The 20,428-nt window shown below is 36.3% G+C and overlaps 1 protein-coding gene across 1 annotated transcript in view; it reads right to left on the bottom strand.

The window, feature by feature from the left end:
* Positions 1 to 20,428, bottom strand: part of RSF1 (remodeling and spacing factor 1) — a 153,181-nt gene that overhangs the window by 58,028 nt on the left and 74,725 nt on the right. The window contains exons 3-5 of the mRNA XM_005908064.3: positions 13,095 to 13,187; positions 11,976 to 12,181; positions 5 to 159 (exon numbers count right to left, since the gene is read on the bottom strand). Of these exons, the coding sequence (XP_005908126.2) occupies positions 5 to 159; positions 11,976 to 12,181; positions 13,095 to 13,187 (454 nt within the window). The remainder of the gene's footprint in view (positions 1 to 4; positions 160 to 11,975; positions 12,182 to 13,094; positions 13,188 to 20,428) is intronic.

The raw sequence follows: 20,428 nt of genomic DNA, 5'->3' as shown, positions 1-20,428 counted from the left end.
AAACCTTGTTTAGTTGTTTCTTCCTCCTTTTTAGTCTCCTCTTCTTCTAAGCTGGGACTTTCCCGGGAAGAGCTGTCCTGTTGGCTAGAGTTCTTCAATAGTACAGGATCAATTTGTGCTTTCAGGAGTGCAAGTGTCTCAGCCAACTCGTTTCGATTTCTAAAAAAAATGGAAAAACAGAAGGCAGCATAAAAATCTTTCTCCTGTTCTAAGCGTTGTGGTTGCCAAGAAGAGTGGGGAAAAATGGGAGTTTGGGATTAGCAGATGCAGACTAATTTATAAAGGATGGATAAACAACAAACTCCTACTACGTAGCCCAGGACCTATATTTAATATCCTATGATAAAGCATAATAGAACAGAATATGAATATAAGAATATTCATATGGATAACTGAGTTACCTTGCTGTACAGAAGAAATTAACACAACACTGTAAATCAACTATACTTCAATAATTTTTTTAAAAATCTTTCTTCAGTTCTAAAATGATTTCAGAATAACACCTATTAGAAATTAACATTTAAAAAAGAAAAACATATTAAGAGCATCCAAAACACTAGTACAGCTAACCCTAATTAACCTTACATTTTAAAATTAAGTATTAGGAATGAATGCATATTAAAATAAACTGTTCTTAGACTATGTTTTTATTAGAATGGCAATTCAAATCTTTTTGGTTAAAAAGAACAGTATGAACAAAATTAAACAAAAACCAAAGTTTGATAATTTTTTTAAATATGATGCAATCTCTCAGGAGTACAAAATCAAAGTAAATTCAATTTGAATAAAAATATGAGAAAATCCCAAATAAATAAGATACCAATCTACAAATTATCTATTTTTACTACCAAATCCAGAGGTATATACAATATGGTCAATTTTAATGCTACATACAATTAACGATAAAACAGTAATTTAATCATAAATAATTATTGATAATAATAATTTAATTTTTTTCTTGCTCAGAAAAACAGTGTGTAACAGCAGAAATAAAAAGGAAACCTTGGACTAAGAGTTGGGAAATATAGTTCTAGATCTGCCACTAAGTTAATTAATCAGCACCATGATCTCCCCATCTGTGTCATCAAAGGACTGTGCATGCACCTCAATTCTATGTAGTTAGTATCAAGATGAAATTATTTGTTCTATCTGTCATGCCACATATGTCCTCTATCCTCTGTTTTCACCTCCATTTCCAATTCCGCTGCCTTTCTAGCTAAACACTACTGCTTCAAAGTGGGGACTGTCTGATGAAGTAGGCTCTAAAAAATACTTAATGAATAAACAGAATCCCTGTTCCTAAACCAAATGGCTATGTACCCCTAGACAGGTCATATATCTTCATCAGACCTGAGTTTCCTTATCCATATAAGACTGGATTCTCTTAAGTATTATTAAATTCGTTTCCAAAGAAAGTAAAAAATTGCCAGTGACAGACATCTTTCAGAAATTAAAAGGACAATCATTTTGCCATTGTTTATGAGAAAGAACACACAGGGTTACACACATTATAAATATTGTGCATGGGAATGACTATGTTTATACACAGTATAACTATCACATTAGCATACAAAATAAAATGAACAGTTTTAATTATCTAATAGTAGTAGGTCACATCAGATGCTGTTTCAAGATTGTGTGAAACTATACTCACTTTACAAAAAAACAAAAATAGTTTCTATTTTTGAACTTCATTAGCCCAACCTGCTTCTAACCTAAGCCTCTATCCACTTAATGTTATTACCATCATATTTCAATGAGAATTTCAAATGTATAAGTGCCCCAATCCATTTGTTATTTTCTGAGGTCATGCTGGAAACTGAAAAATATATTTAAGTATTTCACTACACCTTCTTTTAAAAGCTTTGAACATTAGAAGCATGCCAATACTTGCTAGAAAATCCATGTCAATTACTTCCAGTACTCTAAGCAACAAAAAAATTTGCCGAAAAGTTGATTAAAGAACTCTCCTAAAGGCTTTTAACCTGTCTATTACATTAAAATGCAAACCTAATAAAGCCATTATCTTATAAAAACAGAAAACTACCCATCTGGATTTCTCCTGTTTCAATCTTATAATTAGATTTAGTATGTTAAATAATTTTTAAAAGCCCTAAATTGGAATGGAGGAAATTTTAATATATATAGATTAAAATTATATCCAATTTCTTACCACTTTTTACAGAACGTTTTATTTTTAACGTAATTTTAAAGTGTTACCTTCCATTTATAGTTATTACATAATACTGGTTTTACTCTCCATGTTTTACAACACATTTTGAGCCTGTCTTACACCCAATAGTTTGTACCTCCCCCTACCACTGGTAACCACTAGTCTGCTCTCCACATCTGCTAGTCTGCCTCTTTTTTGCTTTATTCACTAGTCTGTTGTATTTTTTAGATTCCACATATAAGTGGTAACATTAAGTATTTGTCCTTTCTCTGACTTCACTTTGCATAATGCCCGTCACGTCCACCCATGTTGCTGCAAATGGAAAAGTTCCCTTCTTTTTATGGCTGAGTAGTATTCCATTGTGTATACCCCAACGGATATTTATGTATATTTATTTTGTGTGCTGCAACTTTTCTAAATTCACTGTTGTACTCTCTGGTAGCATTTTTAGGATTTTTCTATGAATACCATCACATAATTTGCAAACAGTGGCAGTTTAATTTGTTCGCTATCAATCTGGATTCCTTTTCCTCTCTGATTGCTGGGTAAGGATTTCCAAAACTGAGTTGAATAAAAGTGGCGAGAGTGGTCATTGTTGTCTTGTTCTTGATCTTAGAGGAAATGCTTTCAGCTTTTCTCCAGTAAGTACGATGCTAGCTGTGAGTTTGTCACATATGGCCTTTATGATGTTAAGATGTTCCTTCTATGTCCACTTGCTAGAGTTTTTATCATAAATGGACATTGAATTTTATCAAAAGCATTCTGCATCTATTAAGATGATCATGTGGCTTTTATTCTTTAATTTGTTAATGTGGTTCATGTATCATGTTGGTTGACTGATTTACATATACTGAAGAACACTTGCATCCCTGGGATAAATCCCAGTTGATCATGGGGTAGGATCCTCATAATGTTTATTTGCTTGTTTGTTTTGACTGTGCCATGAAGCATATCAGACCTTAATTCCTTGACCAGAGATTGAATCCATGCTCCCTGCAGTAGAGGTGTGGAGTCTTAACCACTGGTGGTTAAGACTTTTAATTTGTTGCACTCAGTTTGCTAGTATTTTGTTGAGGATTTCTCAATGTTCATCATTGATACTGGCCGGTGATACTGGCCTTTTTTTATGATATCTGTGTCTGGTTTTTGTATCAGGATGATATTGGCCTCTCAGAATGAGTTTGGAAATGTTCCTTCCCTGCAATTTTTTTTGCAATAGTTTCAGAAGCATAGATGTTAACATCGCTCTGTTTGGTGGAATGCATAACTGGCTCACTTTGCTGTACAGAAGAAATTAACACAACATTATAAAACTATACTTCATTAAAAATTGATTATAACAGAACAAACAAACAAAAAATGGTTTGGTAAAATTTACATGTGAAGCCATCCAGTGGTCCTCTACAGGACCTTATAAAGGAGTCTGTGGATTCTAACCATTCAGTTGTTTTGCCCTCTCCCTCTCCATTGCTTTATTTTCTTTAAAACATTTCTTCACTCAGACATATTAAATCATGCTCTCTTATGATCTCAGGTGTTTACACTTCTGTTCTCTTCAGTCCAAAGTGTGTTGGAAGCTCAAGTTTGGGCAGACTGACTGATTTTGACAGATTCTAAACTATCTGTACCTACAGTTAACCTAGACTTGAGTGAAATGAAACGTTCACTCTAATTATTATAATACGGAATATGAGTTTTCTTAAGGGATGTTCAGAATTAGAATTGGCAGGGATAAACAAAAGCAACTGTTCAGAAGCAACTGATCTGGTAGCAAAATTCAATTAAAAAAAAAAAAAAACAGACAAAAAAACAAAACCAAGCACAGGCATCATCTTCTGGCAAACATGGGTTAGATATCTTGATCCTCCATAGCACACTGGAGTAATCTCCATCACAGATCACATTTACGACACTACATTATCATTTCCTATTTCCCTGTATCTTTCTCCAACAATACGGAAAGCTTAGGAATGGCATTAAGTCTTTTCCCTTTCAGAGGCCAGGACAGTGACAAAGCAAGTTTTTAGCAGATGTCTGTAATACATGATTCCACTATTCACCAATAATATTCCACTTTTCTCATATAATTTCGTATTACTGAGCAGATAAAAAGGAAAAAAACTGAGTACAACAGTATCTAAGGGGGTCAAGAAACCGAAAGAAGGTATTAATGAGTAATATTAACAGGAGTATATTAATAACAGAAGTTAACATTAGTGAGTGATTACTATGTTCCAGGCACTACTCCAAAATCATGACATGAATTAGTTCATGTAATTCTAATATAATCTGATTAAATAAGTACTATTATTACCCCCATTTTTTAGACTAAGAAAGTGAGAACATGCAGAAAGATACAATGATCTGCCTATGATCAGAGTTAATTAATATATATTAAAGGCAGAACTGAATTATAGAAAGTCTGACTTCAGAGACCATATTTTCAAACTCTGTGCTATATTAGTCACAGAAATTCCTTGACAGATTTCCTAATTATGTGTACATGAAAACTGTACACTATTTAGCAAACAGCATTTTGAAAATGATTATGAAATAATTATTAGTATTTAAAATATTTTTGAGGTATAATTTATATCCTTTGAAATGAACAGATCTTAGGTGTTCAGCAAATCGTTTCTGACAAATGCATACACCTGTGTAATCCATAGCTCGATCGAGAAAAGGAATATTACTATCACCCCCAAACCCCTCCTGCCCTGTCCTACTCAATTCCTCTGCTCCAGCAAAAGCAAAACGGAATCAGTTTCAAACACTGTAAGCATACATCAGTTAATTCCAGAACTTAATAAAATGGTATGTACTTTTTGATTTCTAACACACGATAATTCCTTAGGAACAAAGCCACAAAACTGCATGCATTATAGGTCATTTCTTTTTATTGCTAAGTAATAATCCAAATATGAGGACTATTATGAACAAAGATGCTATGAACATTATTACACAAGGTCTTTCAAAACATCATATAGTTGAAATCATACAGTTAATTTCAGATTGCCTTCTCTTATTCAGTTCAGTTCAGTTGCTCAGTCGTGTCCGACTCTTTGTGACCCCATGAATCACAGCAAGCCAGGCCTCCCTGTCCATCACCAACTCCCAGAGTTCACTCAAACTCACGTCCATTGAGTCGGTGATGCCACCCAGCCATCTCATCCTCTGTCATCCCCTTTTCCTCCTGCCCCCAATCCCTCCCAGCATCAGAGTCTTTTCCAATGAGCCAACTCTTCGCATAACGTGGCCAAAGTCCTGGAGTTTCAGCTTTAGCATCATTCCTTCCAAAGAACACCCAGGGCTGATCTCCTTTAGAATGGACAGGTTGGATCTCCTTGCAGTCCAAGGGACTCTTAAGAGTCTTCTCCAACACCACAGTTCAAAAGCATCAATTCTTCTCTTATTAACACGATTTAAATTTCCTCTATCTTTTCATGGCTTGATAGCACATTTGTTTTTTAAATGACAATATTCCATTTCTGGATACACTGTAGCTTATCCATTTACCTGATGAAGAACATCTTGGCTATTCTCAGGCTTTGGCAAGTTTGAGTAAGCTGCTACAAACATTCGTGTGCAGGTTTTTGTAAGGACATAAGCTTTCAACTTCTTTGGGCAAATGCCAAAGAGCATGACTGCTGGTTCATATGATAATGTTTAATTTTGCAAAGCCACCAAACAATCTTTCTGACTGTGTCATTTTGCATTCCCATCAGCAACGAATCTAAGTTCCTATTGCTCTATATTCTCACCACCATTTGGTGTTAACAGTGTTCTCGATTTTGTTGTTGTTTAGCCCTTAAGTCATGCCCGACTCTTGCGACCTTATGGACCAGAGCCCGCCAGGCTCCTCGGTCCATGGGATTTTCCAGGCAAGCATACTGAAGTGGGCTGCCATTTCCTTCTCCAGGGGATTTCTCCGACCCAGGGAGGGAACCCACGTCTCCTTCATTGCAGGCAAATGGGAAACCTGTTCTCGATTTTAGCCACTGTAGGAGGTGTCTAGCAATACCTCACTGTTGTCTTAATTTCCATCTCCCTGATGACATTGGGCATGGTGCACCTTTTCCTGTGCTGATTTGCCATCTGTTTGATAAGGTCATTGGTCCACTCTAAATCAGGTTGTTTGTTTTCTTATTGTTGGACTTTAAAAGTTATTTGTACAGTAATTTAAATAGCAGTGCTCTATCAGATACGTCTTTTGTAAATAATTTTCTCCCATTCTGTGACTTATATTTGCATTATGTTGACATTGTCTTTCACAGAGCAGAAATTTTTAATTTTAATGAAGTCCAGCACTAAAAAGCCTCTTAATGAAAGTGAAAGAGGAGAGTGAAAAAGTTGGCTTAAAACTCAACATTCAGAAAACAAAGATCACGGCATCTGGTCCCATCACTTCATGGCAAATAGATGGGGAAACAGTGGAAACATTGGCTGACTTTATTTTTCTGGGCTCCAAAATCACTGCAGATGGTGATTGCAGCCCTGAAATTAAAAGACGCTTACTCTTTGGAAGAAAAGTTATGACCAACCTAGACAGCATATTGAAAAGCAGAAACATTACTTTGCCAACAAAGGTTCGTCTAGTCAAGGCTATGGTTTTTCCAGTGGTCATGTATGGATGCGACAGTTGGGACTATGAAGAAAGCTGAGCGCTGAAGAATTGATGCTTTTGAACTGTGGTATTGGAGAAGACTCTTGAGAGTCCCTTGGACTGCAAGGAGATCCAACCTGTCCATTCTAAAGGAGATCAGCCCTGGGTGTTCTTTGGAAGGAATGATGCTAAAGCTGAAACTCCAGTACTTTGGCCACCTCACGCGAAGAGTTGACTCATTGGAAAAGACTCTGATGCTGGGAGGGATTGGGGGCAGGAGGAGAAGGGGACGACAGAGGATGAGATGGCTGGATGGCATCACCGGCTCGATGACGTTGAGTCTGAGTGAACTCCGGGAGTTGGTGATGGACAGGGAGGCCTGGTGTGTTGCAATTCATGGGGTGGCAAAGAGTCGGACACGACTGAGCGACTGAACTAACTAAGCATCATCAATTCTTTCTTTGATGGATTACACCTTTGGCACTGTAACAAACCTGAAGTCATCTAGATTTTCTTCTATGCTTTCTTCTTGGGAGTTTTATAGTTTTGTATTTTATATGTAGGTCTGTGAATCACTGTGAGTTAATTTTTGTAAAGGTTGTAAACGTGTGTGTCTAGATTCAGCTTTTTGAATGCGGACGTCCAGTTGTTCCAAGACAAATCGTAAAGACTATCTTTTCTCCACTGTATTGCTTTTGCTCCTTGGTCAAACGTAAGTTGACTATATTTGTGTGCATCTAATCCAGTGGTCCCTATTCTGTCTCAGTGATCTACCTGTCTATTCTCTTGCCAATACTAGATTCTTCATTATGGTAGATTTATAGAAAGGCACAGACTCAGGTAAAGTCAGTACTTCAACTTTGTTCTTTCATAAGACTGTGTGTCATAGGTCTTTTGCCTATAAATTTGAGAGTCAATTTATTGATATCCACAAAATAACTTGCTGGAATTTTGATTGGGACTGCAGTGACTCAACAGAGTCAGATCAGACTCTACTGATATCATGACAATATTAAGTGTTCTTATATACTTGAACATGGAATAATGGAATATCTCTCCATTTATTCTTTTTTAATTTCTTTCATTAGCTTTTCTTTTCTCATATAGATTCGTGCATACTCTTGTTAGATTTACACCTAGGTATTTCAGCTTTAGGGGCACTGATGTAAATGGTACTGTGCTTTTAATTTCAGATAACATACATTCGCTGATGGTATATATCAAAGTGATTGACCTTTGTGTATTAATTTTTTTGTCCTGCAACACTGCTACAATAATAAACTAGTTCCAGGAGATTTTTGGTTGATTCTTTCAGATTTTTTACAAAGAAGATGATGTCATTTGCAAACAAGTTTTATTTCTCTGTTCGCAATGCGTATGTCTTTTATTTCCTTTTTTTACTGCACTAGTTAGAACTTCCAATATGATGTTAAAAAGGAATAGAGTAGATACCCTTGCTTTGTTCCTAATCATAGTAGGAAAAACCTCAAGTTTCTCTTCATTAAATAGATGCTACATGTAGGTTTCTGGTAGCTTTTAAAACAAATAATTTAAAACACTCAACTAACAAATCTTTTAGATGATCCTTCACTTTTGTTGTAAGTCAAGTATTGGAAACCTTCCAATTTTGCATAGGATTTATTTTCTGCCTCCATAGGAAATCAGTATTTTTTTAGCAGTCACACAGGGTATTAGTTCCTGAACAGGGATTGAACCTGGGCCCACAGCAGTGTAAGTGCAGAGTCCTAACCACTGGATTTCCAGGAAATTTCCAATACATTTTTTTAATCAAGGACGTTTCTGTCTCTTCCTACATTACTAAAGACTTCTAATCATCAAACAGTGTTGACATCTATCAAATGGCTTTTCTGTTATATATTGACATGATCATGTGATATTTTCTTCTTTAGCCTGCTGATGATTTTCAAATATTGAACCAGTCTTCTATACCTGAGATAAATCTTACTTCGTCATATTATACATATATATATTTTTATGCATTGTTGGATTTGATTTGCTAATATTTTTTGAAAAGTTCTGTATTTATGTTCCTTAGAGATGCTGGTCTATCATTTTTTTCTTGTAATATCTTTGCCTGGTTTTGGTAAGGCTAGCCTCATTCAATGAATTCAGAATTATCCTCCCTTCTTCTATCTTCTGAAAAAGACTGAAACCTACAAGTTTAGAAAATGTTTTTTGATAGCATCTATCAGTCTTCCAACAATTATTTCTCTGCAATATAAAACACACAAATGTTCTCACCTCCATAAACTCCATTCTACTACCCCATAATTTTTATCCACTGATGCAGGTTGAGCCCTTGAAAGAAATACTCTTACACAAATCAACTCTTTAAATGTTTACAGATAGTTATATCTCCCTACACTTATGCTAGATCAAGTATTTTCAGTTTATTAAATCATTTTCTTTGCGGTTCCTTTCATAAAGAACTCATTCTACTATATTGATATTCTTGTCAAGAGTTTGACATCCAATTCTAAATACTATACTCCAGGAAGAATCTTCTCAGTGACAAATGGAATGATGCCCTACATTGTTTTGGATATATAATGTATTTTAGTGAGCACTAAGATCTCAATTTTGAGGAAAGAAAAGAACAATAGGGCTTCCCTAGTGGCTCAGTGGTAAAGAATCCACCTGCCAATGTAGGAGATGCGGGTTTGATCTCTGGGTCAGGAAGATTCCTTGGAAAAGGAAATGGCAACCCACTCTAATATTCTTGCCTGAGAAATTCCATGGACAGTGGAGCCCGGTGGACTACAGTCCAAGGGGTAGGAAAAGAGTGTCAGACTTAGTGAATAAACAACAAAGAATAGTAACACAATGCTTTTCACATTCAACGTTCACAAAAATGAGAGACCTGTATGGATGAAAAAGCTCAGTACATCTGTCCAAAATAGTACTAGTATGTTAAGTTAAAGTTAACTGAAATGCCATGTCACAGAACATATCAAGAATTTATCAAAACTATGATACGTCCCTAGAAAACACACATTAAATACAACTAAGAATTACTGCTTACAATATAAGGAATTCCACAGGTGCATGAAGATCATGAGAGATCCCAGAGCTGTACTATTCACCACTACCTCCCCAACTGCTCAGCACAGTGCCTACTACACAAGCAGGCATGCAATTCAAATCTATGACTTGAAGGAAATAAAGGAACAGTAGTGTGACAATCAGTTGTTTAGAATCTGCCTTTAATTACCTGAAATGAGACTAATACACCCAAAATAGTATTAATGATCCCAAATATTACTACATATTTGGAAAAAGCTGGCTGGCAAATTTGCTCTTTTCTCTTCCTACAGATAAACATTTCTCTTATGAAGTAACTAAGTTTCAATCCTTGGGGTTAGAAGTTGTAAACAAATGCAGTAATTTAAAAGGTTAGGAGAAGAAACAAATTTTTATGGAGCATGTACTACAGCCCTAGTATGACTTCTCTTATAGTCCTCAGAACAGCTTTACTGGGGAAGTATTATCAACTTCATTTTAGCAAAGAGTATGGACAGGGAGGCCTGGCGTGCTGCGATTCATGGGGTTGCAGAGTCAGACATGACTGAGCGACTGAACTGAACTGATAAGAGTAATTAAGCAATCTTCCTACAGATGATAAGCAGAGGACACTAGATTCACTTATTAGCTATAAAATCTATGGTCTTTCTCTTACATGGTGCATTGGGGTATTATCTACTTAAAACATTATATACTAGCAGTTGTTTAAAAGCACATATGACTGATTAATAATAATCATAATAATTTTTCTCTGTCCTAAGTTTTTCTTCCACAAAGCAGTTGTTTCAAACAACTATGCAAGTTTAATAAAGAAAACAGTAGAATGGTGGTAAAAAATCATGAACAGAACCTTATTTAATGTATGTATTCACAGGGAGAGATGGTGAGTACATCTTATTTAAGGACCACATTATTTGAATTTAGTAATTTAACTATATGGAAAACCATATTATATGGTGTATATTATATTTTATATATGATGCTATTATATCATATGATATAATATATATTATGTATGATGATATAATATCATATATAATATATAATAATATATTTCATCATAATATGATGAAAGAATGGTTAAAAAACAATCCCCCCAAGAGCTCATTAAAAGTTTATTCTTAGGGAATAAAAGTTCAGCTTCCATGACCCAAACAAATATCATGAATTACTAGAATTTTCTCTTCAAAATATTAATAAATGACCACTAATAAAAATCTGCTAAAATCTAAGCATAAACAAAGATGAGTTAAAGTTAAAAGAGTCTTCATAAGCCACTGGAAATATATCCATTAGTTCTCCCTACTCTAGTTATAAATCCTATAATATTTTCAAAATTAATATAAATTGTGGAAATTAATACAATAAATTCTAAATAATTTGCAAAAACAGAAAATTAGAGACATAAAGATTCTGAATAACAATCCGAGAGTCACTAATCAATTTTTTTAAAAGTTTTATTTCAAAGCTTTATATTAAATTAAATGTTTCCATTCAAATATATTTATCAACACAAACATAAGAAATCAAGATTTTTCAAGAAGGATTAGGACAGAAAAGCATAATATTCCTCAGATTTCTTCAGACCTCACTAAAGAAATGTATGCACAGGAAAAACTGAAAATGTAGTATATTTTCACATGAAAATACGTGTCACATGAATTAGACAAATTTAAGAAGAATAAACAAATAACACCTAATAGAAACCTATATAGCTAAATAAAAATCAATTTATGTTTCTCTGGGAATTCCCTGACAATGCAGCGGTTAGGATGCTGTGCTTTCACTGCCAAGGGTTTGGGTTCAATCCCTGGTTAGGAAACTAAGATCCAAAATATATTTCTGTTTTTCTTATATTTCTCTCTAACAATGGTTTTCTCTGTGTATATTACCTATGCATCATTATTTTTTGAATTCCAGCTCCCTAAAGTACTAGGTATATGTCCTGATGTGGACCACATTGCTAAATGTTATTTATTTGACAAATAACTAAGTGCTTCCAATGGGTATTGTGCTGGGCACTAGGCCAGATCCTAGAAATTCCCAACCCCATAAACGGAAAAGAATCACCAAGCCACAGAGACTATATTCTGGTAGAGAAGAGATCAAAGTAAGAAACATGCAAATAAATGTAAAAAAATTTCCAATAAAAGATACCTCACAATGCACTTCCATGAAGAGCCATCTTGATCATCTTGTTCTTCTATGTACATTCTGACATTGTGATCTTGATCCAACTGGTACCAGTACATGAGGCCATCTTTGTCACGGCCAATTGGCTGGAGACGCATGGTATCGGCATCCTCCTCATTGATAATATTCTTGAATTTGAGATTGTCATCAAATTGACACTCACAGAGGTACTGGAAAATAGTCACAACATGATTTAAAATACCCCATAAATGTTTTTCCATCACAATAAATGTGTTATGTTCAACCATGAAACAGATTCAGGGATAAGAAGAGAAAGAGTATGTTTGTCCACCTTTTACTTTCCTCTCTCCTCTTTTGTACACTTATTTTACAATAAGCAATTTTAAAAGACAAATTTCTAATTTAACATACAATTTTAGTATTACATAAATTTATAGGTTTAACACAACCAGTGACCCCAAAATTAAATTATATTCTAAAACACTGAGTTTTTGTATTAAAGTCTCCCAAATTGGTTCATGGTATAAAATTTTCAATGACCTTCTCTTAAAGCTTTTAGATAAACTTTATTCTTGAAATGGCTGTCTATTTTTGAAAGCTTGAGACATACATAATTTTTACCAAAGGCAGTCTTACTGATAATTGCCTCTGGAGAATTTTCTTGGGGAAAAAAAAAAAAAATCATACTGCCAGCACAAAAAAGTTAGTTTTAATAAAAACTATTTATTAAAATTTTTATATATGATTAGTGTATATAAGATTTCTTCCCTGAATCTTTGATTTAGTAAATCAGTGAAAGATTAACCACACTTTACCATATTTGTTAGCTATGATTTTGAAGGCTGCCAACAATGCATAAAATTAATCTAGGGTAACTGTTTGCCATTATCCCTACAGGCAGAGATCATTAAACCTAGATATAAGTGTGTATTGAAAAACAACAAAAAACAGTAATTTAAAGAAGAGTTTTATCACCAAAAAATAAATTAAAAAAAGAAAATTCTATTGTCCTTTTCCACTAACAATAAAAATGTCTACTTTCTAGTTGCTTCCCAATTCAACCAGAAGGAGTCAAAGTGATTTTTTAATTAAAATAATTTTAACAAATAATAAATTTATTACCTTTAAGAGTGCTAACTTGCATTCAACACTCATTTCAAGATAGCCTTTCTTCTCCATCTCCCATGCCCAGGTGCTATTAAACTCTTGGCATATCTGTCAAGAGAAAGTTAAGGTCTTAATACAGAAAAGCAATTTTTATTTACATTGGTAGTTTTGTTGTACAACTATGTTAACTGTTTTGTTAATACATAAAGGAAAAAGTTTATGCCAAACACAGTCCAATCCAATCACACTCTGAAATACCTACTATTTAAATATATCAAAAATGTCGACTACTATTACTGAATGATGACTGCATTCAAGATAAGCAGTGACCTCTGCAGCTGTCTCCTTCGCTCTCAAGAATTTTATGTACACTTTTGTGGCACAGTTTCCCAAATACAAGTAATTATCTGATTCCACCTCTCCAAATAGCATAGTTCCTCCAGGACAAGGACAATAATTCATTTCTATGCGTAGACTAGAAGCAAGCTAAAAATAACATGCCAAATTGTAGACACATTTTTATTTGAGTAACTCTCCAACTCAAAGTCCTCCTAATTATGGGTAAAGATTTCACTGCTTGGCTTTTATAATGTGGCATTAACTTAAATTTCTAGGTTTCTCTTTCCACACAAACATTTCAAGCAAACCAGAGACAATTTAACAGTATGAAGAAAGAAGATCTGGATAAATTACACTTATCAGGAGAGATGCCATGGATTCTATGAGCCAGTTTCCTCAGCAATAAAAGGGGAGCAGTAGTAATATTGATCTTAAAGGTTGTGAAGTAGACATGAAAAATGATATAAAGTGCCTACAAACTTCATACTCTTTTTCCAATCCAAGAAGCAAAGAGTATAATGAAGGCCCAGGGAGAAGAACCAACAAAAGGCACAAGATTGTCTAGTTGGGAAACTGGCTAGAAAGGCTGGGAGGAGAAAAACAAAAAGGCAAGTGAGACTGCTTACATAACCATCTCAACTTAGGAATAAGACTAAGCTGGCCCTCCTGGGAGGGGTTACTCTTTTCCTCTCCAGTACCAGTGTCGTCGTCTTTTTTTTTTTTAAACCAACTTGTGTAATAGAATCACAGGAGATCATTGTTAGGATAGAAAAAATATAACCAAGCAGTAAGGCCAGGAACTCTATAGTGGAAGATCTTTAAAGGCAAAAAGGAAGAAGGAGCTCTCCATTCTCTGGAATACCATACTTCCTTTGACTGCTACAGCATTGTATTTTTAGAGAAAAAATACTGAGACATACAGAGTGAAGGAAATTTTTCTAGAACACCACACAGGGCAGACCCTCAGGTGATATAACAAAAGCTAAAAGTCAACATATGAACAGATACTTTGCGCCAAAGAGTAAATGGCCAAAAACCACAGCAGATGACCAATGACCTTAGTCATTAGGGAAATGTAACTCAAAATCACACTGCAATACTACTTCATACATGTTAGGATAACTATAATCAAAAAGAAGGAAAATAGCAAATGATAGGAATGTAAACTAGTGCAGTCACTTTGTTTAAAAAAAAAAAAAAGGTTAGCAGTTCCTCAAAAAGTTAACACTGAGTTACCACATGACTTAGCAATTCCATTCCTTGGTATGTACATATACAAAAATGAAAATATATGCTATACAAATGTTCATCTCAATATTATTTATAATAGCCAAGGGTGGGATCAACCCAAATTTACATCAAGTGATGAATGAATAAAATAATATGTGGAATATAAACACAATGGAATTTTATGAATCCATGGAAAGGAATGAAGTATTGCTATACTGTACAACATGGATGAATAATAAAAAACATGATGCTAGGTTAAAAAAAATCAGATATAAAAGGTCACAGATTTTGGAGTGCTTGTATATAGAATTTCCACAAAAGTCAAATCCATATAGACAAAATTGCTAGTGGGTAAGTAGAGGGAGGAACAGTTGTTGCTAATGGGCTTCCTTTTAGAGTAACTTTAAAAATGCTCTACAGTTAAGACAGTGTTCTACTATTAAAGTAGCTCACATATTTGTGAATATGCTTAAAAAACTGAATTGCATATTTTTAAAAGGTGACTTTCACAGTATGTCAATAATATCTCAATCAAAAAAAAAAATTAGAGGGACAGTCCACAACACAGACTAAAGCTTACGACTTGGCTGAAGCATTTCTTGAATGCTCTACTGTGTACCACACCCCTAAAATACTTTGAAGCCTAAAGCTGAGTGTGGGGAAGCTCAACTTCACCCAGAGGGGCTGAGAATGACACAGCTCCAAAGCATAGCCAACAACCTAGTTACCAATGCACAGTCAATGGCTCACGGCGTCACTGATACCAAATACAGCTGAAGAGCTATTGATTATCATTTACTGTGTGAAAGGGAAGGAGGGACAGAGTGAGGTAGAGAGAGAATTAAGATACAGGCCTCTGCATCTGCACTACTTAGCTTCAATTTACTGACCTTCATTTACAATGCTCAGGGTGTAAAACCTTTGCTGTGCTGATATTCAGAGATAAACATGCTATTCATTTTCAGTTTCTTTTTTTCTTTTTTTTAATATAAATTTATTTTAATTGGAGGCTTTACAATATTGTATTGGTTTTGCCATACATCAGTTTCTTTAAGCAATGCAGACTTACACTATGCTATTTGAAGACCTCCCCTCCAAAGGTCCCTCTTGGCCCCTCGAGGGCCCCTCAAGTCCCTCAAGGTCCCTCTTGGCCCCTCAAGACCCATTACTCAGATTTGCCCAAATAGCCATAACCTATTTTTACTACCTTCCCAGGGATGCAGTGGTGAAAAATACCCCTGCCACTGCAAGAGACACAAGAGTGTAGGTTTGATCCCCAGGGTGGGAAGATCCCTTGGAGTAGAAAATGGCAACCCACTCCAGTATTCATGCCTGGAAAATTCCATGGACACAGAAGTCTGGCAGGATACAGCCCATGGGGTCTCAAAGAGTGGGACAGGACTGAGCAACTGAGCACAGCACATTGTTACCACAAAGGAAATGCCGCAAATAAAAAAAGCACTATAAATGACACTTAAATAATTCTTATGCAGGACTACATAATCCCATCAGGGGTCAGCAAACTTCTAAGAGACAAACAAAATAATTTAGGTTTTGTGACTACATGGCCTCTTTTTCAACTATTACACTCTGTTACAGTGCAAAAGCAGTCATGTTGCTAAGTCATGTTCAGAAGCTAAGTCATGTCTGACTCTGCAAATCCATGGACTGCAGCATGCCAGGCTTCCCTGTCCTTCACCATCTTCCAAAGTTAGCTTAAACTCATGTCCATTGAATCGGTGATTCAATGATCTCACCCTCTGTCATCTCCTTTCTCCTCCTGCCTTCAATCTTTCCCAGAATCAGGGTCTTTAACAATGAACTGTTTCTTTGCATTAAGTGGCCAAAGTATTGGAGCTTCAGCTTCAGTATCAGTCCTTCCAATGAATATTCAGGACTGATTTCCTTTAGGATGGACTGGTTGGATCTCCTTGCAGTCCAAGGGACTCTCAAGAGTCTTCTCCAACATCACAGTTTGAAAGCATCATTTCTTTGGTGCTCAGACTTCTTTATGGTCCAACTGTCACATGCTGCTGCTGCTGCTGCTAAGTCGCTTCAGTCGTGTCCGACTCTGTGTGACCCCACAGACGGCAGCCCACCAGGCTCCCCTGTCCCTGGGATTCTCCAGGCAAGAACACTGGAGTGGGTTGCCATTCCCTTCTCCAATGCATGAAAGTGAAAAGTGAAAGTAAAGTCCCTCAGTCGTGTCCGACTCTTAGCGGCCCCATGGACTGCAGCCTACCAGGCTCCTCCCCATCCGTGGGATTTTCCAGGCAAGAGTACTGAAGCCGGGTGCCATTGCCTTCTCCGGTACATGACTACTGGATAAACCATAGCTTTGACTATATGAACCTCTGTCAGCAAAGTAATGTCTTTGTTTTTTAATATGCTGTCTAGGTTTGTCATAGCTTTCCTTCCAAGGTTCATTTCATGGCTGCAGTCACCATCTGCAGTGATTTTGGAACCCAAAAAATAAAGTCTGTCACTGTTTCCATTGTTTTCCCATCTATTTGCCATGAAGTGATGGGACCAGATGCCATGATCTTAGTTTTCTGAATGTTGAGTTTTAAGCCAGCTTTTTCACTCTCTTCTTTCACCCTCATTAAGAGGCTCTTTAGTTCCTCTTCACTTTGTGCCACTAGAGTGGTATCATCTGCATATCGGAAGCTGTTCATATTTCTCCTGGCCATGTTAATTCCAGCTTGTGCTTCATCTAGCCTGGCATTTCCCATGATGTACTCTGCTTACATGTTAAATAAACAGGGTGACAATACACAGCTTTGACGTACTCCTTTCCCAATTTTGAACCAGTCCATTGTTTCATGGCTGGTTCTGACTGCTGCTTCTTGATCTGCATACAGATTTCTCAGGAGGCAGGTAAGGTGGTCTGGTATTTCCATTTCTTTAAGAATTTTCCACAGTTTGTTGTTATCCACACTGTCAGAAGTAGATGTTTTTCTGGAATTCTTTTGCTTTTTCTATGATCCAACAGATGCTGGCAATTTGATCTCTGGTTCCTCTGCCTTTTCTAAATTGAGCTTATCCATCTGGAAGTTCTCGGTTCATATACTGTTGAAGCCTAGCTTGAAGGATTTGAGCATAACCTTGCTAGCATGTAAAATGAGGGCAGCTGTGCAGCAGTTTTATCATTTAGCACTGCCCTTCTTTTCCAGTCCTGTGGCCACTGCTGAGTTTTCCAAATGTGTTGGCATGTTGACTGCAGCATTTCCACAGCATCATCTTTTAGGATTTGAAATAGCTCAGCTGGAATTCCATCACCTCCACTAGCTTAGTTTGTACTAATGCTTCCTAAGGCCCACTTGATGTCACATTCCAGGAAAAGCAATATTTTCTATAATACATAAATGAGTGAGCAATACCACTTTACAATACCACTTTATTTGTAAGGAAATTCGAATTTCATATAATTTCCATATGTCAACCATTCTCCCAACCATTTCAATACATGAAAACCATTCTTACTTCTCAAGCCACACATAAACAGGCAGAAAGGCGAGATTTGACACAGGGGCCACAGTTTGCCTAGAGGACCAGAAACTAGCTTTGTTTATTAGAGACCGTCTAGACAGTTATTCTTGGGGCCTTAAAGTAAAGGGATCCCTACTAGATTGGTAATCCACATAAATTACCCAGGTTTCATCTGATTCTAACCAAGCAGCCTATTTAATTTGGTTTTGCAAGCAATTCCTTTTTAGAGAATGTTCCAATATCCAAACCATCCACATTTATCACCATAAATTATCATTCCATAATACTGGTTTTAAGTTTGATTCTCTCTAAATGTGCTAATGAGTGATTATGTCTTGTTGTTTCCCCCTGTATAGTGCCTAAGGAACAGTCTTTCTGATACACACACAAAATCAGTGTTCCGTGCCTGCAAGGTTGAATGCCATTCAGCATGGGAGGTCTCTTGGCTGCCTGCCTGTTGTCATTCCAAAACTCCCTGTGTCTATTCTTCTTGACTTCTACAGAGAAAAAACAAGGTTGAGGATGGAAAATAAGGGGTAGGGGGTGTGGGGGGCATTTAAAAGTTCACAGCAGCTGAACATGTTTAAGAAAGGTGGTTTGACATGCCTATTCAGCAAAAACACAGACTTTATCTCAGTGAGATCATTAACATATTAATCTTAGACTCATATACACAATGGAAGCACCAATAATTCTTCTCTTTTTGGCAGTTTAGAAGGAAAGGTATTAAAAAGGAGGAAGGGTGTAGAAAAACCACAAAATCCTCAGCATGAACATCCAAATGCTGGCCCTGAGAGACTAGACCACCTTGAATGGCTTCTATCAGCCTAAGGGCGCACCCCTGCTCTTTCACTGTTGTCTAGAAAACTCAAGGTTGCCAAAAGGATTTATTGTTTGTTCCAGCCAACATCTGATCAGATCCTGGAGGACCTCTAAATCTCTCTTTTTTTTCCTTTTTGTCACAACAGGCACTTGCAGGATCTTAGCTCCCTGACCAGGAATTGAACCTGCCCCATCCCAGTGACCACGACAAGTATTAACTACTGGACTGCCAAGGAATTCCCAACTACTTTTAAAACAAACAAACTTAAAATTGTAAATCTTTCCTCTAAACCTTTGAGAGATGTTATCTATACATTCTACAAGACAGGCGTGTCCTTCTCAAGGACCTGAAAGCCAATCCTTTTGTTATGTAATCATCAGACTGCAGAAGTTGCAGGCACAAAAGGCCTAATCAAGCTGACTTTGACCAACTCTCATAACTGGCTTTTGTGATTTTTTTATTTCCCTAACACAGCTCAACTCCTTTACTCTCTCATTACCATCTCCCCAACTCCCTCATCCTACCTTTAAAATACCAGCCACCTCTGGGCAAACTGAAATTGAGTTCAAGCTCCATCTACTAAAGTTAGTTATTGAATAAATCTGTCAGTACAGCCTTTAACCAGTGTTTGGTTTTGTTTATCTTTGATGAGGGAGTCCCTTAATATCATTCAGATGGAAATTTTTATTTTACAATTTAAAAACATGAAGTTTAAAGAGATTCATTTATCCAGTGATTCCACATTTACTGAGTACTTGTTCTATGGCAGGAACTAATCAAAGAGCTGGGACACCATGGTAAAGAAAACAACCAAACTGCCACCATGGAGCTTATATTCTAGGAGGTAGTCAAATGAGTGAATATAAGAAAATATCAAGTGGAGAGAAACGGTTTAGTGCTCAGGCAAGGCCTCATTCTAAAAAGCTGACATCTGACACAAAAAGTTGAGATATGACTGATAAATAAACATCAGCCATAAAAAGACTGGTAGAGGAGTGTTTCAGACAGAAGAAACAAGCTGGCACAAAGGTCTGACATATCTAAAAACAGAAAAAAGGATCACTGTGTACGAAGCAGAATAAGGGGGAGAACAGAAAAAGAAAAGGAAACCAAAGGCCAGACGATGTAAGGCACGGTAAGAAATTAAAATCTAATTTCAAATGCGATGGGAAGATTTTTTACATTTTGGGCAGTGGGTAGTATAGCCAGTTCAGAATATTGTGTTAAATGCTGGAGAGGGTGTCGGGAAAAGAAAACCCTCCTACACTGCTGGTGGGACTGTGGCTTGTACAGCCACCATGAAAAACGTAAAGAGGTTCCTAAAAAAACCAAATATAGAGTTGCCATATGATCCGGCAATCCCACTCCTGGGCATCTATGCAGAGGAAATTCTAATTATAAAAGATGCACCCCTATGTGCACAGGAGCACTGTTTACAACAGCCAGGACAAGGAAGCAACTAAATGTC

The sequence above is a fragment of the Bos mutus genome, chromosome 29 (genome assembly GCF_027580195.1).
Source record: "Bos mutus isolate GX-2022 chromosome 29, NWIPB_WYAK_1.1, whole genome shotgun sequence".
Lineage (NCBI taxonomy): Eukaryota > Metazoa > Chordata > Mammalia > Artiodactyla > Bovidae > Bos > Bos mutus.
This window is presented reverse-complemented; position numbering and strand designations above follow the sequence as displayed.